This window comes from Rhinolophus ferrumequinum, chromosome 23 (genome assembly GCF_004115265.2).
Source record: "Rhinolophus ferrumequinum isolate MPI-CBG mRhiFer1 chromosome 23, mRhiFer1_v1.p, whole genome shotgun sequence".
Classification (NCBI taxonomy): domain Eukaryota; kingdom Metazoa; phylum Chordata; class Mammalia; order Chiroptera; family Rhinolophidae; genus Rhinolophus; species Rhinolophus ferrumequinum.
In genome coordinates, this window is record NC_046306.1 from 24141337 (window position 1) to 24161663 (window position 20327).

The 20327-nt window shown below is 45.1% G+C and overlaps 1 protein-coding gene across 1 annotated transcript; it reads right to left on the reverse strand.

Moving 5' to 3' along the window:
• Positions 1–664: 664 nt before the first annotated feature.
• Positions 665–5412, reverse strand: LOC117016301 (signal-regulatory protein beta-1-like). Its single transcript, XM_033095496.1, has 4 exons — positions 5340–5412; positions 4185–4541; positions 1807–1845; positions 665–711 (listed from the first exon to the last, which is right to left on the reverse strand). Exons 1-4 carry the CDS (start codon positions 5410–5412, stop codon positions 665–667), a joined length of 516 nt encoding a protein of 171 aa, XP_032951387.1.
• Positions 5413–20327: the final 14915 nt, after the last annotated feature.

Sequence of the window (20327 nt, forward strand, 5' to 3'; positions counted from 1 at the left end):
AGACAAGTGTAACATGAGGGGCTGGCCAGTTGCTCAGAACTGCAGCCTGAAGTTCCCTGGGGACATCACTGAGGAACTCAAAAATGTGTGGCTTGAAAGAATTATATTTGAACTTCTCCACCCACCAATTACCATTGTGTCACTAAACAGAGAAGGGGGAAAGAAAAATGGGTAGGGAACTCTCCCTCCCTTCCCTCTTTCCCAATGTTGGGGGAAGCCAGAGGCAGCCGTGAGAAGAACAATGAATGGAAGAGCAAGGTGGGCAATGGCCAAGAGGCCCACCCATCACGCAGGTTTCCCAACCTGAGGCTGCTCCCACTGAATAAGAGATTTCAGTTTTTGTTACCTTAATAATAGGTACATTATTACCTATTAGGAGGGATGACTTGGTAGAACTTATTTGAAAGGCAGTATGAAGAAGAATGAAGCGACTTTCTCCTTGAATTTTACTGAGTCCAGTACATCCAGCAAATTGGTTACAGGAATAGAAACACAAAGGGTGTCTGTTTAAGAGGGTTGCGTGCACTTCATCTGGATAGAAGTTGGGAAAGGTCGTGGTCCTTTGTACAGACCCTCTTTGTCTCCTCTTGTCTTGACCTCTGGGTTCAGCACCCCATACTCCTGTTCTATCTTCATTCCCACACATGGGGCAGGGGGAGGGGTCTCATTGGGGCCCAGCCACGGTGCCTGGGGCCCTGTGCTCTGAGCTACCTTAAGAGGGAGGGGCAGGAGCAAGAGAGTGCCTGGGGCCAGCGAGGAGACAAGGAAGAATTTTATCCCTACCCCTTAGAGGAGCTGAAATAAAGAGCTGCTTCTTCCCTACCTTCTGTCCCTGGAACCTGGTGATAACGAGTGACTATGTCCCATGTCAGAGAATGTGTCTTTCAGTAGCTAGGAAAATGATAGACATTGGTGAGCCTTGGATCCGAGCCCAGAATTATTGCACAAACCCCTTCTTGACATGAGTACTGTCCAGTACTCATGGCTGGCTTCCCAAAAGAATGCTTTTTCTAAACATTGTGGTTCCTAGGAATTTCTAGTAACAGGTCATTGGGACAAGCTGTCAGAGCTGGAAGAACCAGGCAATGTTCTCTGCAGCCCTAGACCTTAAAACGCCCCCTTCTGCCTCTTGCCATCCATTTATCCTTCTCTTCATTTCTTCTTTCATTTCTTCAGCACTAGAGATTACATAGTGTAGTCATTCATTTATTCAACAAGTATCGAACACCCACTAAGTACCAGGCACTGTTCTTGGTGCTTAGGTTACATCAGTGAAGAAAGATCAAGCTCGCTGCTCTTTTGGAGTTTACATTGCCGGGGGTGGGGAAAGACAGGCAATACATACTAGGTAATAAATACAGCAGCTAGGTAAATCGTGAACTATATTAGAAAACGGTAAGTCTGTGGAAGAAACATAGAGCAAGGAAAGGGGTGAGGTGAGGCGGTGGTGAGGGGCCGTGGGACCATAGTAAGGACCTAGGCTCTTATTCTCAGTGATATGAGCAGCTATTGCAAGGTTGTGAGCAGAGGAGGGGCTGGATCTGCCTTTTGTTTTCATAGAAGGATCCTTTGCTGGCTGTATTGAGAATGGACGAGAGGGCAAGGGCAGAAGCAGGGAGACCAGTGAGGAGATAATTGCAGCAATCGGGAAAGAGGATGGTGGGTGAATCTAGGCAGTGGAGATGGAGAGAAGTGGTTGGACTCTGGGTACGTTTAAGGTGGAGTGAACAGAATTTCCTGATAGAAAGGATGTCGGGTGAGAGAGGAGAGGAGTCAGGACGCCTCCCAGATTTTTAGCTGCATTACCTGGAATAATGGCGTTCCCATCAACTGACACGGGGACGTCTGTGGGTGGAGCAGGTTTTGAGGGGATGAGAGGAAAGCCAGTTTTTGAAATGTTATGGGGCATCCAAGTGGAGCTACTGAATAGGCAACTAGGCATAATATTCAAGGGAGAGAAATTAGGAGACATACATTTAGGAGTCTTTGGGCTAGCAGTGGTACTTAAGGTCATTGGACTGGAGAAGATCAGCAAAAGAGAGTATATGGTGGTTTAGAACAAGGGAGCGTGAACAGGCTGCCTAGGTTCAAATCTCAGCCAGCTGCTTATCAGCTGTGTGACCTCAGGCAAGTTACTAAACCTGTGTTTCTCAATTTCCTCATTTGTGAAATGAGGATTGTTATACGCTATACCTCCTACGGTCATTGTGAACATAACGAGTTCACACATATCCAGTAAGTCCTCAACGGAGTCTGGCACCCAGTAAGCTCTCAGTACATATTAGCTGGTTATTTTTTCGCAACAGACATGAATTTCTCAGGACAAAGATTTTTTTTTTTTAAAGAAACATTTGTGAATAAATTGCTGACATGTTGCCTTACCATCTCCAAATATTTGTGTGTATTGCCTGCAAATAAGGACTTTCTCCCCACGGCCACATACTCTCCAAACAGGAAATGAACACTGACAACACTGCTACCATCTTAGCTTCACACCCCTTACAGGTTTTGCCAATTTTACCTGCCTTATCCCCCTCCCACCTTGCTAACCGAACCCCCCAGTTCTGCTCAGCACGGGGTTTCAGGGATACCTAGGCATGTCCCCAGCCCCGGAGTATGGATCTTCAGTGGTGCATGTCAGTTATGACAGCCTTACCTCTTGGCTGCTGATTGGGTGAGTAATTCTCAGAGGCTGGGACATGAGTTGAGATTCTGACCAATCAGATGTAAAGGGAAGTTGGCTGGAGGCTTTTTGGGGGGGAAAAAATTACACTGGCTGACTGCCTCTGTGCACGGTGGTAAGAAATCGTCTATGTGGACGAGTCTAATATTGTTAAAGCGTTATAGAAACTATTGGCAGGAGATTCAGAGCTTCACGTTCTGAGAATCAGGTAATATATCCCACGGTATGAACTTGCCCTCAACGTGATTTTTCTGCTTCTTCCTGCCACGCCTGATATCAATTGCATCAGGGAAAAATGAGGGTGCCAAATGGTTTTCATGTAACTCGTTATTTTCTCTCTTCCCACATTTTAATAATGGAGGAGCGTTGGCAGTTTGTAAGAATAAGGCACATAGAGAATTGGTGTTTTGTGTGGTTGGATGTATTAGTTCCGTCCTCCACCCCCAAGTCAAATTGGTGTTTATGAAAAAAACCAAAACAACCCCCCAAACAAATCTAAATAATGTTATACAGTATCCCTACATTGTAACTTTTCTTTTGTAGCTTTATTGAGATAATTTACCTAGCATAAAACTCACCCATCTGAAGTGTACAATTCAGTGTTTTCGAGTATATTCATAGAGTTGAGGTGCATGGGATTTTAAAACGTAGACTTCTGACATACAGTTATAAAACGTGCCTGTTGGTGTCACTGCAGAGCTCTGCAGTTCAGTTTTTATGGATGCCTTCCCCTCGGCGTTGTGTGTTTTAATTGTGACCAAAGTAGGCAGCAAACACGTGTAATACATGTTTCTCAAGGGAGACTGTCATTACAGAAATAGAGAATAAATGCACCTCTGAGTTTCAAAATCTGAGATTCAGACCAAAGATGCAAAAGATTGGAAAAACGCGGTCTCCTGTAGAGGAAGTCTCTCCCTCCGCATTTTTCCCCCTGACCACATGCATTCTCCAGTTACTTTCTGAGACCAGACAAAATCGCCTAATTTGTAGGAGAGAGGAGGGATATTGGAGGGAACCAACACTGGTGGTGCCCTGAAGGGTTCTGTAAGCCGCTCTCCAAACCATAGGTCCAATTCGGAGGGATCGAAGAGTCAAGACTTGTACCTTCTTACCTGGTGACATGGCCTGTGGAGTTCCTACCCCCAGTCTTACCTGGCAACAGAAGAGCAGAACTGGGCATGTGCACTGTGTAAGTGGGGAGGACCTGAGACCACCTTGCTGAGCGTCTTGGGCTCCCAGACTAGCCAGATTTTCCACTGTGCTTAAGAGAATGGTAGGCAGAACTGAAAGTGAGTGGATGTAGAGAAGCCCTGAGATCAGGAAGAAGTTAATTCTAGGGGCACCTCTGTGAATCTATAATTAAGGGTAACACAGAGTGAAGGATATGTTAGGTTAAGTCCATGGAAAGGCTAACAGCGGGGGAGCCTTGGGCTGAGAAACTGAGCTTGTCATTGTCTTAGAACAACCATAGTGGGGTGGATTTTCAGGGACCTGGACTTACCATGCACAAACACCCTGGTGCCTGGTCCAGACTTAAACTCCACCTCGTCAGGGTCTCCTCTCCGGAACCTCACACAGTAGTAGGTACCGGTATCTCCTGCGGTGATGTTACTGATGCGGATGGAAAAGTCTGTGTTGTTTCTCTTTGAGGAGTCTGAAACTCTTGTTACTGGGGGGAAATCGCCTCCTTTCGAACTGTAGATTAGCTCCCGGCCTGGCCCTGTCCCCCTGAACCACAAGATGGGCCCTATAGGGAGCAGGGAGGTCAGGGTGCAGGGCAGAGTGGCCGTCTCTCCAGCGGCGACCGACACTGACTTCTCAGGCTGAATCACCTGCAGCTCCTTCTCACCTGCCCCTCCTGGAGGGAAACACATGTCAGCTCCCAGCCCCATGCCCTGGCCCTCCTGGTCCAGATTGAAGTTGATGTTTCATGAACTCTTTCTTTCCACATCACGTATTAGCTACTGGGATGGACAAATTGCTAGACTGGGTGCTGAGAGGGATACAGAGATGAGAGAGACAGGCAGATAGCCTTGCAAAGCCCACAAACAAGGTAGTCACAGGAGAAGAAGCAAATCTATGAAGAGATGTTTAACAACCCTAGTAAACCTGCACGCTTGAAATGCACGCTTAAACCAGAAGGCAAATGCTAATGTTCATAATAGAAAAGCTGGAAAAGTTTTTTAAAAAATGAACGCAGGTCTCAGCATATTCAGTATCACAAATCAAATATAAACACATATAAATAGTCCCTCTAATACGGCCATTACGGCTCTCACTCCGTGTCCTTGCAAGCCAGCGCCTTCATTTAAAAACCCACAGCAGACGTGGAAAATGGGAATGATCCATCATTTTTCATGGAAGATGAGGAGAAGCCGGGTACTTCTGTCACTGAGAAATGCCTGGGTGGGGTAAATCCTGTGATGACCTGGGTGAAAGAAGAAAGGACTCCTCTCCATGTAAGAATTCTGGGGGGAATTTGTTTAGGAGATATTGTTTTAAAAGACAATATTTAGAATAATGTCCTAAAGAAGAAGAGGCAGCAAAGAAAGAAGCCCTGGAGATTCATCCATCCCGCTGGCAATGGGTAAATGGTACCTCTGTCAAAGCCAAGTGAGCATCTCTGCACAGTGGTACCTGAGGGCATGGTGCTCACCTGTGAGTCCCAGCAGCAGAGGCAGCGGCAGGGATGGCAGAGGTAGTTGGGGCAGGAAGGCAGGGACTAGCATCGTGGTAGCCTCTGGAGCCTGCTCTGTCTGAATGTTTTCGAGAAGCCTGGACTTCCCACTCCAGAGGTATCAGTGGTAAGAATGAGCCATGCCTTATGGGCACCCTTGGCTTTGAGAGTGCAGTTGTTGGGGAAGTGGCTTTGGGTGAGTAACAAGTTTCGTCTTTGGAGTGGGAGGATAGCTTCTGTTTTAGAGGATGGAAGAGGCCTGTGGAGGGGGAGGGGCCTTAGCATGTTCATCCTGCAGGGAGAGCAACACACCCAAAAACACAGTTGGGAGGAGCAGGGGTACCTCTTCTGTTTACCTCGGTCCAGGGCCAGCTCTGGGAAGAAGGGAATAGATGAGCAGGAGAAACTCCCACACCAGGATGTGCCTCCTCTTTTTGTCTGAGCAGATGCAGTCAGCACACAAGATTGTGTCCAGAGTCTGTCAACCATGAGCTCTTCCCTTCTGTGGGCTGCATGCCAGACATGGCCTTCTGTGACTCAGTTTCCCTGCTGCTCCTGACCCAATGGCTGACTGTATAGTGGTGATGAGAAGGGGCAGAATGAAAGAGGAGTCAGAGATAGGGTCAGATTGTTCTGTCACATGACAAGTGCCCTTAAGACTTTATTATTCTAGTTACCCCTTTCCCCCAGGGAGATTCTATGTGGGGCTCTTGACAAAGACCTGAAGGAACTCAACTGAGTGTTCCCTTCAGCATCCATCATTTCAACACACTCCTTCTTCTCAACAGTGACCGGTTCTATTTTCCAGAGCTGAATGCAGCAAAATCCCCCTTCTCTCTTGATCTCTGACATACCTCCCATGGAGAAGGCTTGTCTTCCCTTCCCCCAAATCTGGACAGGCTTGTGACGACAACACAGGTGATATGATGTGACTTCGGACGCCGGACCATGAGACCAGTAGGTCTCCTTGCTCCCGTGGGATGCTCATTTCTGGAATCTTGCCACCATGCTACGAGGAAGCCCCAGCTAACACATACGCAGAGACCTCATGCAAAGGACACATGTAGAGCTTGTAGCTGAAAGCCCAGCTAAGGTGCCAGTAATAACATCACACTACACATACAAGTGAAGAAGCTTCCAGGTGATTCCAGTCCCCAGGAATTGTCGCCTCTAGCTGAGTCTTGCCAACTGAGCCCCCAGACAGCACACAGCAGAGACTAGCCCTCCTTGTGCCCTGTCTCAATTCTTGACCCGTCGCGTCAGTGATCACAAAGAAATGGTTGTTTATCGCCCCTAGGTTTTGGGGTGTTTTGTTATGTAGCAACAGTAACTAGAACACCGCGCTTTTCCCCATCCCCACTCATTAGAGTCTCCCTCCTTCACTGGGTGTGGTGCTCCCTGCTGGCAGGGACCATTGAACATGGCACTGGGAGATAGGCTTTGGGGCTAGAAGGACATTTGTTGGAATCCTGGGCCCACCTGGTACGTGCATGACTGTGGGCAAGTCATCTCCATGCCTAATCCTGCTGTCCACTTAGCACCTACAAACCCTTCTCATTACTCATCTCGCCCTTGTGGTTGTGGCTTTTTGGTTGTGTCTTCATCTCAGTGTCTGACACTCCTAGTCACTCAATTAGTGAAGCTGGAAAACCTTGGTGTTGTTTTCAATAACTCCTCTCATTCCGCCCCGCCCCATGCTTGCATCTAATACCTCGTAAGCCCTCCCATGTATCTTTCTCCACTATCGTCTCTGGCTTGGACAACCGATTAATTTGCATCACTCACTCACTCCCTATTTCAGTCTTTTCCTCACACTGTAGACAGAGTGGTACTTTTAAAAGAGAAATCGGGTGGTGTCACTCTTTTAAGTGGCTTCTCGCTGCTCTTGGGTGAAATAAGATTCCTCTCCTATGCCTGGCTGTTCCGATCCGCATGCTTTGCCAGCCTTAGCTGAGAGCCCTTTCCCTCGTGTTTGGGCTCAGCTCCACTGGCCTTTCTGCAGTGACTCCAACTGTCCATACTCCTCCCTTTCTTCCTTGTCCTGGGGATGTCCACCCCTTTTCCTCCTTGTTGCAGGTAAACCTAGAGCACCTGAATTATCTCTTCAGAGTTTGTAATCATATAGTTATGTCCAATGTTTCCCTTGCCCACTTGACTATAGGTCGCAAGGGGAACAGAGTGTGGATCTGCTTTGTTTCCCGTTGATAATGTTCAACAGGTGTTTTTGAACTAGGAGGGAATGTCTAGTGGATTCGTGGTGAGTGTGTGTGCAGTGACCCCAGGTGTCATTCCCCTAGTGATCTCCCCTCAAGCAGTAGCATTACGTCTTTTGGATCCCACAGCTGTCCCTTCCTTCTTGGGACTCCTCCATCCCTTCAGACCTCGGACACGTGACACTCGTCAACTAAACCACACTGGTGGCCTCACAACCACCTCACCTTTGACCTTACTTGGTTGGGGCGGGGCTCTGCTTTAGTATTGAAAGCTCCCCTGGATGAGTGTTACTGGGGGACAAAGAGGCAGATTTCTTGGTGTCTCTACTGTTGGTGCCTGGCTCTTTGGTGAGTTTAGTAGGTCTCATAGAAAGGAAAGGGGAGGAAACGAATGCCTGCGGGATGGGTTATGGTTTGGGGATATTAACACAGAAGGCTTCCACCAAACATCCCCATTTAATGTATATACAGACTATTCCCCCAAACTCCATTAGAATTAGACCCTGAGACTAAGGTGACGTTACTAAGAGTGAGGTAGACACAGCTGAGACGAGGAGATGACTGAGCTCCTGAGTGGGTCTTTTACGCTCAAAGCCAAGGCCGTAGACTGTAGAGCTAAGGCTGTGAATGCCAGATCCAGGTGACTGGTGGAGAAGGATTTTTGAATTCCAACTGTTTTACATTGGAAACAGTAACCAAAGCCTTGAATGAAGAACCCAGTCATTCACACAGCAAGTTTTTATTAAGTATCTGGTTGGTTACAGCCACTGTTTTAAACACTGGGGATATAACAGTGAAAAAAGAGGCAACATCTTTGTCCCCAAGGAGCTAACATGCATGTGAGTGGGGACATGGAATAAAGAGAATGGGAACGCGCGGCTTGGGGGCGACTGTTTTATATAAGACAGTTGGGAGTCTTTTAAAAAATAGCATGATATTTGGGTAGAGACTTGAAAAAAGTGAAAAGGTGAGCTATGCAGACACCTGGAGAAAAGGGTTCCAGGAAGAGAGAACAGCAAAGGCAAAGTTCCTGAGGGAGGACTTTGAAGGTCAAGGGCCCACTGTGGCCTGAGCCCAGACTGTAAGTGAGAAAGTGGCAGGAGAGGAAGTCAGTGCAGTGAGGGCAACTTGGGTACGGGGTCCTAGGTCATCACAGACTCCTCTTGGCTTTACGTGGAGATAGGAAAGCACTGGTGGCTTTGAAGAGTGATGTGATCCTTCTTGCTACTCTAGGAAGGACAGCCTGAGGCGTGTAACGGTGGAAACAAGGATACCAGAGTTAGGAGACTGTTCCAATCATCCAGGTGAGTGACAGCAATGACGTAGACCAAGGTTGTAACCTTGGAGGTTGTGGGAAGTTGTCATACTCTGGCTCGATTTTGAACATAGAGATAAGATGTGGAGTATGACTTGGATGTGGAGTATAAGGGAAAAGAGAATCAAGGATCATGTCAGTATTTTTGGCATAGGTAGTGGACAGTCTTCAAGATGGCGCTCAGTGATCCAGCCTCCAGGAAGTCACATCTTTTTGCTATCTTCCTCATGTATGGGCTGCACCTAGTGACTCAGTTCTAACTGACTAGAATACAGCAAAAGTCCTGGGAAGTCACTTCCAAAATTAGGTCTCAAAAAGTCTGGACTCTTGTCTTGCTCATTCTCTCTCACTTATTCTGAGGAAAATCAGCTGCCATCTTGTGAGCTGCCCTATGGAGAGATCCATGAGACAGGGAGCTGATGTCTTCAGTCAACGGATAGCAAAGACCTGAGTCCTGTCAACATCCACTGAAGTGAGTTTAGAAGCAGATCCCGAAGCCCAGTCAAGCCCTGAGTTGATGGTATCTGCGGCTGGCATCCTGACTGCGGTCTTCATGAGACCTGAGCCAGAGGAACCAGTTAAACAACACTCACGTTCCTGACCCAGATAAACTGTGAGAAAATATTTGTTGTTTCAAGCCATTAAGTTGTGAGGTAATTTTTTAAATGCAGCAATAGAAAACTAATTCAGCATGCTAGAGCATTTATACTCTAAAAGCAGGATTGGGAAGAATGTAGGATAATATAAAACGTCACTTCCCATCATACAGATTAAAAAAACAAACCTTCTAAGCTGATGTTAGAGTGTAGGCTGAGGGGAGATGTGTCGAGCTCATGAGAAGTTAGTTAAAAGAGTGGGATTCAGGACCCTTTGTTCTCCATCCTAAGGAGGTGGGATGAGCCCCACGAGGTCTCCTGTTAGCTGCTCCAGGTCCTGTCCTGAGACCCCTCCTTGGAGGCTCTGTTGAGTGGAAAGGAGCGTGGGAGGCATGTGGCCAGAAAGCGGAGGTCCCCAGGCTTCCATTGCTCCTTTTCTCCGGCTGAGTTCCTCAGCAAGAAAGGAGCTAGCAGAGACTGAAGTTACCACATTGCACGGGAGGGAGAAGCTTTGGGGAAAGACGTCCATGTGTCTACTCCGTCAGTCAGTGCAGGTTTCCAGAGTGTCTCTACATGCCAGCATCTGTGTTCAGCCTGGGGAGATGTAAGGGGTTGATATTCAGATTTGTGAGATCAGACACTTGCCCTAATCCCCTGTATTGTCTCTCAGATATTGCTTGCAAACTCTTGATCAAGTCCCATTTCCCCAGTTATCATACCTGAGATGGAGCTTCTTCGAAGATTCCAGGAAATTCCTGGGGAAATAAGAAATTCCTGGGGAAGGTCATCTCTTACCTCCAGGTGACCGCTGGCACCATGTGACCTGGTGGGCCCTTGGACTGACTCCTTCTCCTGGCCATAGCCTGCTCTCAGGCCAGGCTGTAGTCATCATCTTGTCTTACCTTTCTGAGCCTTCTCTCAATTTATATACAGTCAGGCAATCTGCTTCCTGCAGAATGGAGATTTGGGGCCACCATCACAGCAGCACCTTGTGGCCGAGGAGGAGAGCCACTACAGGAAGGTGAGCAAAAAGAGCCATGAGAGGGCATGGGAGTTCATACTCCCGGCTCTTTACTTTCCTATCATTAGTGACAACTGTTTCTGCTGCCCTGTGCCTGCCTGGCATGGAAACCTGAGGCAGGAGCCCAGGCAAACACACAGACATCTCACACTGCCTGGGCTGGGCCTATCAAGGAAAAGGAGGAGTAGTCTCAGTCATTTAATTATTTCACACAATCTTGTGTGCTCCTCACCGCAGTCCTAGGAGATGGGTATTGTCATCACGTTGATGAGAAAATTGAGGCTCAGATATTTTTTTTTTTTAACTAACGTTTAATGGGGTGACAATGGTTAGCAAAGTTACACAGATTTCAGGTGTACAATTCTGTAATACATCATCTATATATCACCTTGTGTGTTCACCACCCAGAGTCAATCTTCTTTTATCACCATATATTTGATCCTGTTTACCCTCATCTACCACCCCCTCCCCCCATTACCCTCTGGTAACCACTGAACTATTGTTTGTGTCTCTGAGTTTTTGTTTCTTTGTTTGTCTTGTTCCTTTGTTGTTTTCAGTTTTATATCCCACATATCAGTGAAATCATATGGTTCTCGACTTTTTCTGTCTGACTTATTTCGCTTAGCATAATAATCTCAAGATCCATCCATGTTGTCGCAAATGGCACTATTTCATCTTTTCTTATGGGCGAATAGTATTCCATTGTGTATGTGTAGCACAACTTCTTTATCTAATCATCTATCGAAGGACACTTTGGTTGTTTCCATGTCTTGGCCACTGTAAATAAAACTGCAATGAACATCGGAGAACATGTATCTTTATAGATAAATGTTTTCAGGCAGTTTTATTTCTTTCTCTCCTATTGATATTCCCTCCCTCATTTGCTTCCTTCCTTTTTTTCCTTCCTTCCTTCTTTCCTTCCTTCCTTCCTTTCTTCCTTCTTTCCTTCCATTTCCGTCCTCCTCCTCTTTCTCTCTCTCCTACAACTTGAAGTACTGTGTTGAATAATAGTTGAGAATGGAGATCCTTGCTGTGCTCCTTACGGAGAAAACATTGTCTTTCACCGTTAAGTATAATGATAGCTATAGGTTTTCTGTAAACGTTCTTCATCAAGCTGAGGAAGTTCCCTGCTATTTCTAGTTTGCTGAACATTTTCATCATGAATGGGTGTTGGATTTTATCATATGCTTTTCCTGCATCAATTGATATGATAATGTAATTTTCTCCTTTAACCTTTTGATGTGATGGATTATAATGATTGATTTTCAGATGAAACAGCTTTGCATGCCTGGAGTAAATACTACTTAGTCTATATAATTTTACACATTGTTAAATTATATTTACCAGTATTTTGTTGAAGATTTTTGCATGTAAGTTCATGAGAGATACTGGTCTGTAGATATATTTTTTTGTACAGTCTTTAACTGGTTTTGCTATCAAGGTAATAATGGCCTCATTAAACGAGTAAGGAAACATTGCATAAAATTGATGTTAATTCTCCTTTAAATGTCTGCTAAAATTCTCCAGTGGGCTTGGACGCCTCATATGTTGTATTCTTCCCTCAAACATTGAAGACTTCCTCCTCCTTCCTCATATTTAGATAATGATCTTGCTTCCTCTTTCATCTACTCTAAACACCTCAAACGTCTGCTGTGGCAATTGGGACTCAAAACTTCGATCATCATAGACCAATGGCCTGGGGAAAGGATTTCACATGCCCGTTTAGCTTTTTCAGCAAGTAGAGTCAGAACCGCACAGTTCTGCTGGGGAGCCAGCAGGGCTCAGCTTCCATCCCTGACCCAAAGAGACCTCTAGTGATCACTTCTGGCCAATGTTCCATGAACACTCAAACTTCTGCAATTTTTTAACAGTGATTATCTCTGGATGAAGGCATTGTGGATTCTTGTCTTGCTTTATAATGTCATATTTTCCAAAATATTTTTCTCTGTTGAGCAGGTAGCATTTGTGTGGTGGTAATAAATTTAAAAGACAGATGCTGTGTTCCCAGGGGCTGGGATTTGAGAGCTGTGATTTGTGCTGTGTTCAGTCCTGTGACCAAGGGGTGAGTCCATCACCTGCACAAAAGTGTGTGGAACAGACATAGACACTGGGAGACTTTGTGAGTTGGGAGCCATCCCTATCTATTTCACTAACTTCTACTTGTTCTGGGATGGAACAGACAAAACCTTCCCAGAAGAAATTCTAGGGGAACAGGTTGGGAGAACACAGTAAACAGGCAGAAGGGAGTCCCTAGCACGCACATCTGAGTTCCCACTCACATGGGAGTCTTAGCAGCAGAAGCAGTAACAGGAATGGCATAGGTGGGCGGGATGGGGAGGCAAGAATGCATCCTGGTGGCCCCTGGAATCTGCTCTGTCCAAATGCGGTCCTGGAGAGGCCTGGTACTCTGTGCTCTGAGGAAAGAGGACAATTCCTGCCTCCATGATGTCAGAGGAAGGGTACTATGATGAGAGGAAAGGCTGTGAGACTGATACTTTTTCTTCATGATTATGAACCGGACAGACAAGGTTGCTACAAGCTGAGAAGGTGCTGCTGGAAATGTCCGGGGGTTCCAGATGTGAGGAGCTCGGCACCTGCAGACTTGTGCTCCTTCCCAAGCTCATCCCATCTCAGAGGTTCTTCCTTACTCCATAGCCCTTGCCTGTCTAGGACCCCTAGAGACACGGTCTGGACCAGGGGTTTCTGGAAAGTTGTGATGGGCAGGTGTGTGTCCAGCTCCTGCATAAGCCTGACATCCGGGCTTCATTGAGCTGCACAGCTGCAGGGAGGAGGCTGGATCTCTATCTGGATCTTCATCTTGGCAATAGAGTTGAACTTTACAGGAAAACTCTTTTGCCCATTCTGTAGGTGTCAGAGGATGTCTGCTGTGAGCTCCTGTCTTTGCTGTGGATCCCTGTGTACAATACAGGGAGCTGCCTCCTTTCTGTTTTCTGTAGTAGAGGAATTGTGTTTGTCTGGGAAAGAGGTTAGAATTTTGGAGATGGTGATGATTTATGCTTTAGAGGATAGAAGGTACCTGCAGGGGAGGTGGGGCTGTGGAGTACACGTGCCAAGAGGGAAAGCAACACACCTAGGAACATACCTCGGAAGATGAGGGCTGCCTCTCCTGTCTGTGTTGGGTCTGAGGCCAGCTCTGGAGGAAGGGAGTGGAGGGGCAGAAGAAACACTCTCAGAAAGAGTGAGGAACCAGCATGTTGGCCTCCTTCTCTCTTACCTCTGGAATGAATGCTATCCAAGCACTTAGGTTGTGTCCAGGGACTCTCGGCCCACGTTCAGCTGGTGGCCCTTTCATGTCCAAGCCTGCATAGCCAGGCACCGACTATTACAGCTGTTTCCCATTACTTCCTTGTGACCTAACTTCCCTTCATGGACTGTCTGGATATCAAGGGTAGGAGAGGTATAAGAACAAAAAAAGAATGCGGAGCAGAGCCCAAACATCCTCTATGAGATGACAAGACTCTCCCTCCCCTTGTGATGCCACCATCCTTCCTTCCGCCTATGATGTCACCATCCTATCTCATGATTCGGGAATGATGAATTGCATGCTGGGAGGCCCATCTATGGCTCCTGCTGAGAATTGGACAGGCTTTTTCCTCCAGCCTCCACCATCCTATTCTTCTCCACCTCCAGCACTCTGTACAGTGAACTTGAAACTCTTCAGAGGGTGGAATTTTCAGTGACAAGACCACTTGCTTTAGATGCAGATACAATTTACGTTCAAATCCTGAGTCCGTTTCCTAGTAGCTGAGTAATCTCCAGTCCATCATCCAGACTTATATACCGGGGGTGCCAGAAAAGAACGTATAAACATGACTTGTATTCATCTTTTGTTATGGGTATATATTGAGTACTACAATTTTAATACATTTTTTTCCTTTCTTAAAATGTGTATACCTTTTTTTGGCAACCTCTGTATCTTTTGACCTTGAACTCTTCATCCGTATACTTCAAATATTCAAAACTGAGTTCGTAATGTTGACTGACACGTTCTCGTCTGTCACCGCACCTTGCTCAGGATGTGGCACATCATCTACCCATTTGGTCAAACCAAGAAGGGACTCATGTTCTAGACCCTCCCTCATTTCTCTACTGGGCCCTGTTAATTTTACCGCCTCAGTACTTCCTGAATCTATTTCTCCATCTCCTATCCAAATGAAAACAATTACCTCCTAACTAGGTTACTCCATCTCCTTTTGCCCTCTGTAAAATTCCTCCTACTTCAGCCAGAGTGGTGTTTTACAACACAGATCTGATTACACCCCACTCTTGCGTAAATACTTTTGTGGGTTCTCATTGATTTTAGTATAAGAAGACTATTTGGCTTATGGTATATGGTAGTATACACAATCCATCCTTTCATAACTGTCTTGGTCCCTAGAGACAAAGGGAGCTCCACATTTTCTGGTACCAAGCACAGCCTCTAGCTTGGGTTCCCTGGGAAACAGACTCTGTGATGAAGATTAACAAGCAGGTCAATTTTTAGGGAGTAGTTTTAGGATCAATATCTGTGGATGGGAGGAGAAGGAAGCAGGATTGGTATAAAAGGAGAAGTAGAGTTGTGAAGAAGTTCTAATGGAGATCTCAGTTGACCGCCTATGGAGCTCTGGTGCTAGGAGGTTTCTTCAGATTTGTCCTGAGCTGGAGTGAGAGATCTGGGTCTTTACAACATCATGGTGATGAGCCATTGGATGTGGCATGTTAAAGGCATGACCTTGGGCAAGGTGGCTCTCGTCAGCTGAGGCAATGCCAAGGAGGGCAGCTGAGAGCCATCTTCTGCAGTCTGCTACATCACAGCATCCATTATGCTCCTTGGAATGTCCTCTATCTGGGACTCTTTAGGCTCAGGACATGTATTAAATGCCCTACAGTTAGGTCCTCAAAGCTACCTCACCTCGTCTTACCTGGGTAACGCAAAGTTCTCTGGTCCCACGTGGTCTGACCGGGGCTTTAATTGGACAAGTTTAGGGTGAATGTCACGGGGGACTGAGAAGCAGCTTCCTCTGGGATCTCTGAGTCCCTGGGCCAGGGTGAGCTCTGGAAGAGGGCAGAGGAAGAAAGAGAAGGAAACATCAGACCTGTGAAGTGACGTAAAGCCTGGGTACATAAACACAGACGTCTCCCCACCACACGTTCCTTTGCATTGATTCCAAGCGGGTGCAAGAGGCAGAGATCCAGCCAAGGATAAGATGCTGAAATGTCTTTAATAGACTTAATTGCTTTGAACAGCTTTAGATTTACAGAAAAATTGAGATGATAATACAGAGACTTTCCACATACCTCTGCACCCCTATTATTACATTAGTGTGGTACCTTCGTTACAATTAATGTGGTACCTTCATTAAATTATTATTAACAAAAGTCCATAGTTTATTCAGATTTTGTTTTAATCTGGTTGGGGTCGCTATAACAAAACACCATAAATTGGGTAGCTTATACACAAGAGAAACGTATTTCTTGCAGTTCTGGAGGCTGGAAGTCTGAGATCAGGGTGCCAGTATCGTCTGGTTCTGATGAGAACCCTCTTCTGGGTTGCAGACTGCCGACTTCTCCTTGTATCCTTACATTGTGGAAGGGGTGAGCCAGCTCTGCGGCCTCTTCTCATAAGGGCACAAATTCCACTCATGAGGGCTCGACCCTCATGACCTAATTCCCCCTTAAAGACCCACCCTCCAAATACCATCACATTGGGGATTAGATTTCAACATATGACTTCTGGAGGGCAACAAACATTTGGTCCATAACAGATTTCCTTAGTTTTTACCCAATGTCCTTTTCTGTTCCAGGATTCCGTTCAGGGTCCCACATTACATTTAATCATCATGTCTCCTTAAGCACTTGTCAGCTGTGACAGCTTCTCAGACTTTCCGGGTTTTTGATGACCTTGACGGTTTGGAGGAGTACTGGTCAGGTATATAATAGAATGTCTCTCTATTGCAATTTGTCTGTTTTTATCAAAATTAGACTTGAGTTACAGGTTTGGGGAAGGGAGGTTACAGAGAAAAAGTGGCATTTTCATCACATTATATCAAGGGTGCATACTGTTGACGTGATTTATGACTATTGATGTTGATCTGTGACGGTTGATGAACTTTTGACCACCTGGCTTAATTGTATTTGCCAGGTTTCCCCACTGTAAAGTTTCTCTTTTTCTTCCTTTCCATTCTGTCCTCTTTGGAAGAGAGTCACCATGTGTAGCCTGCATTTCAGAAGTAGGGAGTTAGGCTTCCCTTCCTGTAGGGTGGAGTAACTATATAAATTATTTCAGACTTTCTTGCACAGGAGATATTTTTGTTTTCCATTACTTATTAATTTATTCAATTATTTAGTTACATCAATATGGACTCAGATATATATTTTATATTTGAGGTTATAATCTGTCTTAGTCTATTCAGGCTGCTGTAATGAAATATCACAAACTGGATGACTTATAAACAACAAAAATTTATTGCTCACAGCTCTGGAGGCTGGAAATCTGAGATCAGGGTGGCAGCATGGTTGGGTGAGGGTCCTCTTTTGGGCTGTAAATTTCTCATTGAATCCTCATATGGCAGAAGGGGCTAGGGAGCTCTATGGGATCTCTTTATAAGGGCACTAATCCCATTTATGGGGCTCTACCCTCATGACCTACGAACCTTCCAAAGGCCCCCACCTTCTAATGTTAGGATTCTAACATGAATTTTTTTTGGGGGACACAAATATTCAGACCTTAGCATAATCTAATAATACTATATTATGTTGCTCAAATCATTCCAGTTTTACCATTGGAAGGTCTTTTAATTGGTTTCCACGCCACTTTGACACATTCCAATCAGTTCGGTTTTTTTTCCCCACTTTCTTATTTTCTGGAGAATGTTGAACTTTTGATGGGATTTTTTTTTGACCAATTTTTTTTTTAATTAGTTTCAGGAGTACAAATCAACATAGTGATTAGACATTTGTATACCTCACAAAATGATAACCCCAATAAGTCTATTTGATCGGATGTTTTAAACACTAAGAAGAGAGAGTTGTCTTTAATGAAAGGATTTTAGAATACAAGAGCCAGGTGATTGAATGACAAATTTTATTTCAAAATCCATCATCTACTGTGTTTCCCCGAAAATAAGACCTAGCCAGATAATCAGCTCTAATGCGTCTTTTGGAGCAAAAATTAATGTAAGACCCGGTCTTATTTTACTATAAGACCGGATCTTATATAATATAATATAAGACTGGGTCTTCTTCTATAAATTTTTGCTCCAAAAGACGCATTAGAGCTGATTGTCCAGCTAGGTCTTATTTTCGGGGAAACAGGGTACTAGCCACCATTGTCCTCAATGAAGTATTCATTCATTTATTTAGGAAAATGTGACAGCCTGTTATATGGCAGTCACTATTCTGCAACTGAGGATACAGGTAGTGCCTCTCTGTTAGAACTGACATCCTATCTGAGGAAGAGACAAACACATACAGGCGGTTCTCACTTTGCCTAGTGCTGATATGCATGAATTTTAGTTACCACAGTTTAATTAAATAGCATCAGTCCCGCACACTTGGTTCAGCTTTCAGTTACCACGGTAACTACTGTGAGCAGTTGCATAAAATACGCACTTTGCTGCTTGCTTTTCTTCCATCCGCGAACCACTATGTAACCACCAGATGCTCATCGTGGTCAGTAACTAATCACGTCACTTCTTCCAGAGTCTGTAGGGATTGATCACTGCGACTCTATTACCGAGCTCCCACACAGAGAGCAGGGAGTTGTGTTGTTTCCGCATCTGCCAGCAATGAACCCACGTGGCGTTTTACAGAAATGAATAATTGTAATAAAGAATTGGCAATAAACATAAAAGTGCGATAGGGAAACAAACAGTAATGGTGCTGGAAGTGAAATTCAAATTGCATGTGAGTAAAGCTATAGAAGAAATAGCTGACCGTGGGAGTGTTGGAACTGATACTGTTAGAAGGATTCTAGATAGGCAGCCAGAGAAACTGAGTGAAGGCAAACTTACCACATAAATGAGGGAAATGGTGGTAAAGAAAAGAGTGCAAATGTCCCAGAGGAAGTGACACCAGCAAAGACTTCCAATTAAAGGAAACTTTGTAAAGGTTTTACAACATTAAAAGCACAGGGATAAAATGTTGAAAGGTGATCCAAACTTAGAAAGGAGTATGATAGTTCACCACAGCAGAGAAAAGATGTTTGCTCTATATTGTAAATTATACAACAAGAAGGCAAGTACTGTTCAAAATACTCTTGGTAAGCTTTTGCAAAGAAATAAAACATCTCAATTCTCAATGTTTCTACTGTTTCAAATTACAGTATACTAAATAAATATCAGTTTTACTATTTTCTATTTCTCTATGCATTTATAACTGACAGTAAGAAAGTATCTAATGTTTTGAAAAAAGTTTCAAAGGTCACTGAACAATCATTATTTTCCCTATTGATTACTGAGGTCACTTTCCACTGTTTTAGTTTGCAGTCACTTTTACGGTCCTATACTACCATGTAAGTAAGGTCAGGGCTGTCTATAGTTAGGATGTCAGGTCATAATAAGTGTTAAGGAAACAAATTAACCAGGGTAAGAGGAATTGGACTGCTAGGGTGAGAGAGAAGAATTTATATTTTCTGGAGGGTGGTTTATGGAAGGTGCCTTTAGTAAAGTGACATTTGAGCAGAGACTTGAAAAAAGGGAGAGAGTAAGGCAGGCAGATATGTTAGGGGAAGAAGTAGAGTAGTATAGTATTTGACTTTCACTTCCAAAAAAATCACTGTGGCTGAAACAGCAAAGGCTGTTAGAGATTATAGCAATGGTCCAGGAAGAAATGATGGTGTTGGGACCAGGGAGTAGTAGCGGGGGTGGGAAGTGTGCAGATTGTGGACATAACTCAGTGGCGTGCTGGGGAAGGCTTGCCCTGGCTCGGGAGAGCCAGTTTTCACATCTCAGGATTTTGCAAGCTGCCTGTGAAACTGTTGGTAGCTTGAAATTGGCCACATTAGGAGTACTTACACCACAGAAACCGACAAGCACTACAAAATCAGGCTTTTTTTTTTCCCTTTGGAAGGGTTGATTGCTAAACATTTACCATGTCACCCTGGACATAAGCATTTTGAAGGCAGAATTAAATATGGGCTATAAAAGAAAGAGAAATCGAGGACGACTCCAAGGCTTCTGCACTCACAGCATGTGTACCATGAGCAACAGGTTTGGGAGGATGCAAGACGATAGAAGAACAAGTGTTCCCATCACAGAGAGAGGAGGGAAAACTTCTTTCTGGGTTTGAGAAGTAGGGCATTTAAGAAAGAGGAAAAATCGTTTTTCTTCTTAAAATCAGGATGGGGGTTATTTGTACTCAAGAGGCAATAGAGAACCTCAATGAGGCCGGGGAGTCAAGGGTAGGCAGGAATCTGGAACCAGAATAACTCTTTCAGAGCATGGTGATGAATGTCTAGGTCACAGCCACGTCTATAGGCGATGGATGAGAGATATCCTGATATGTGTAGATTTGATTCATTTCTCACACTCCAGGGAGATGTTGTGAGTCGGTCCCTAGAGCTAGTTCCCATGGCCCCTGCTCAGGACCACATATGAAGACCCAGACCTGGGGGCATCAAGGACCGTGAGAAGGAGCAGCAGGAGCTGTGGGCAGGCAGGTCTCCAGGGAAGGGAGGCACTTAAAGCAGAGTCTGTGGAAGCTTCTGGTCGGCTCTTTTTCTTAGGCTGGGCCCTTGAGGGAAGGGAAAGGGCAGCAGAGATTGAGGGGGGCACGGAGCAGGGAAGGAAGGAGCTGTGGGAAACATGTCAACATTTAAATATC

Bases quoted from the DNA above. Each gene is read 5' to 3' on its own strand.
- LOC117016301 (XM_033095496.1), bottom strand. From the start codon at position 5,412: ATGCTAGTCCCTGCCTTCCTGCCCCAACTACCTCTGCCATCCCTGCCG. The intron at 4,542-5,339 runs GTGAGCACCATG...GTTTCCCTCCAG, and splicing joins TCTGCTGCTGGGACTCACAG to GAGGGGCAGGTGAGAAGGAG. The intron at 1,846-4,184 runs GTAAGTCCAGGT...CTCCACCCACAG, and splicing joins CACCAGGGTGTTTGTGCATG to ACGTCCCCGTGTCAGTTGAT.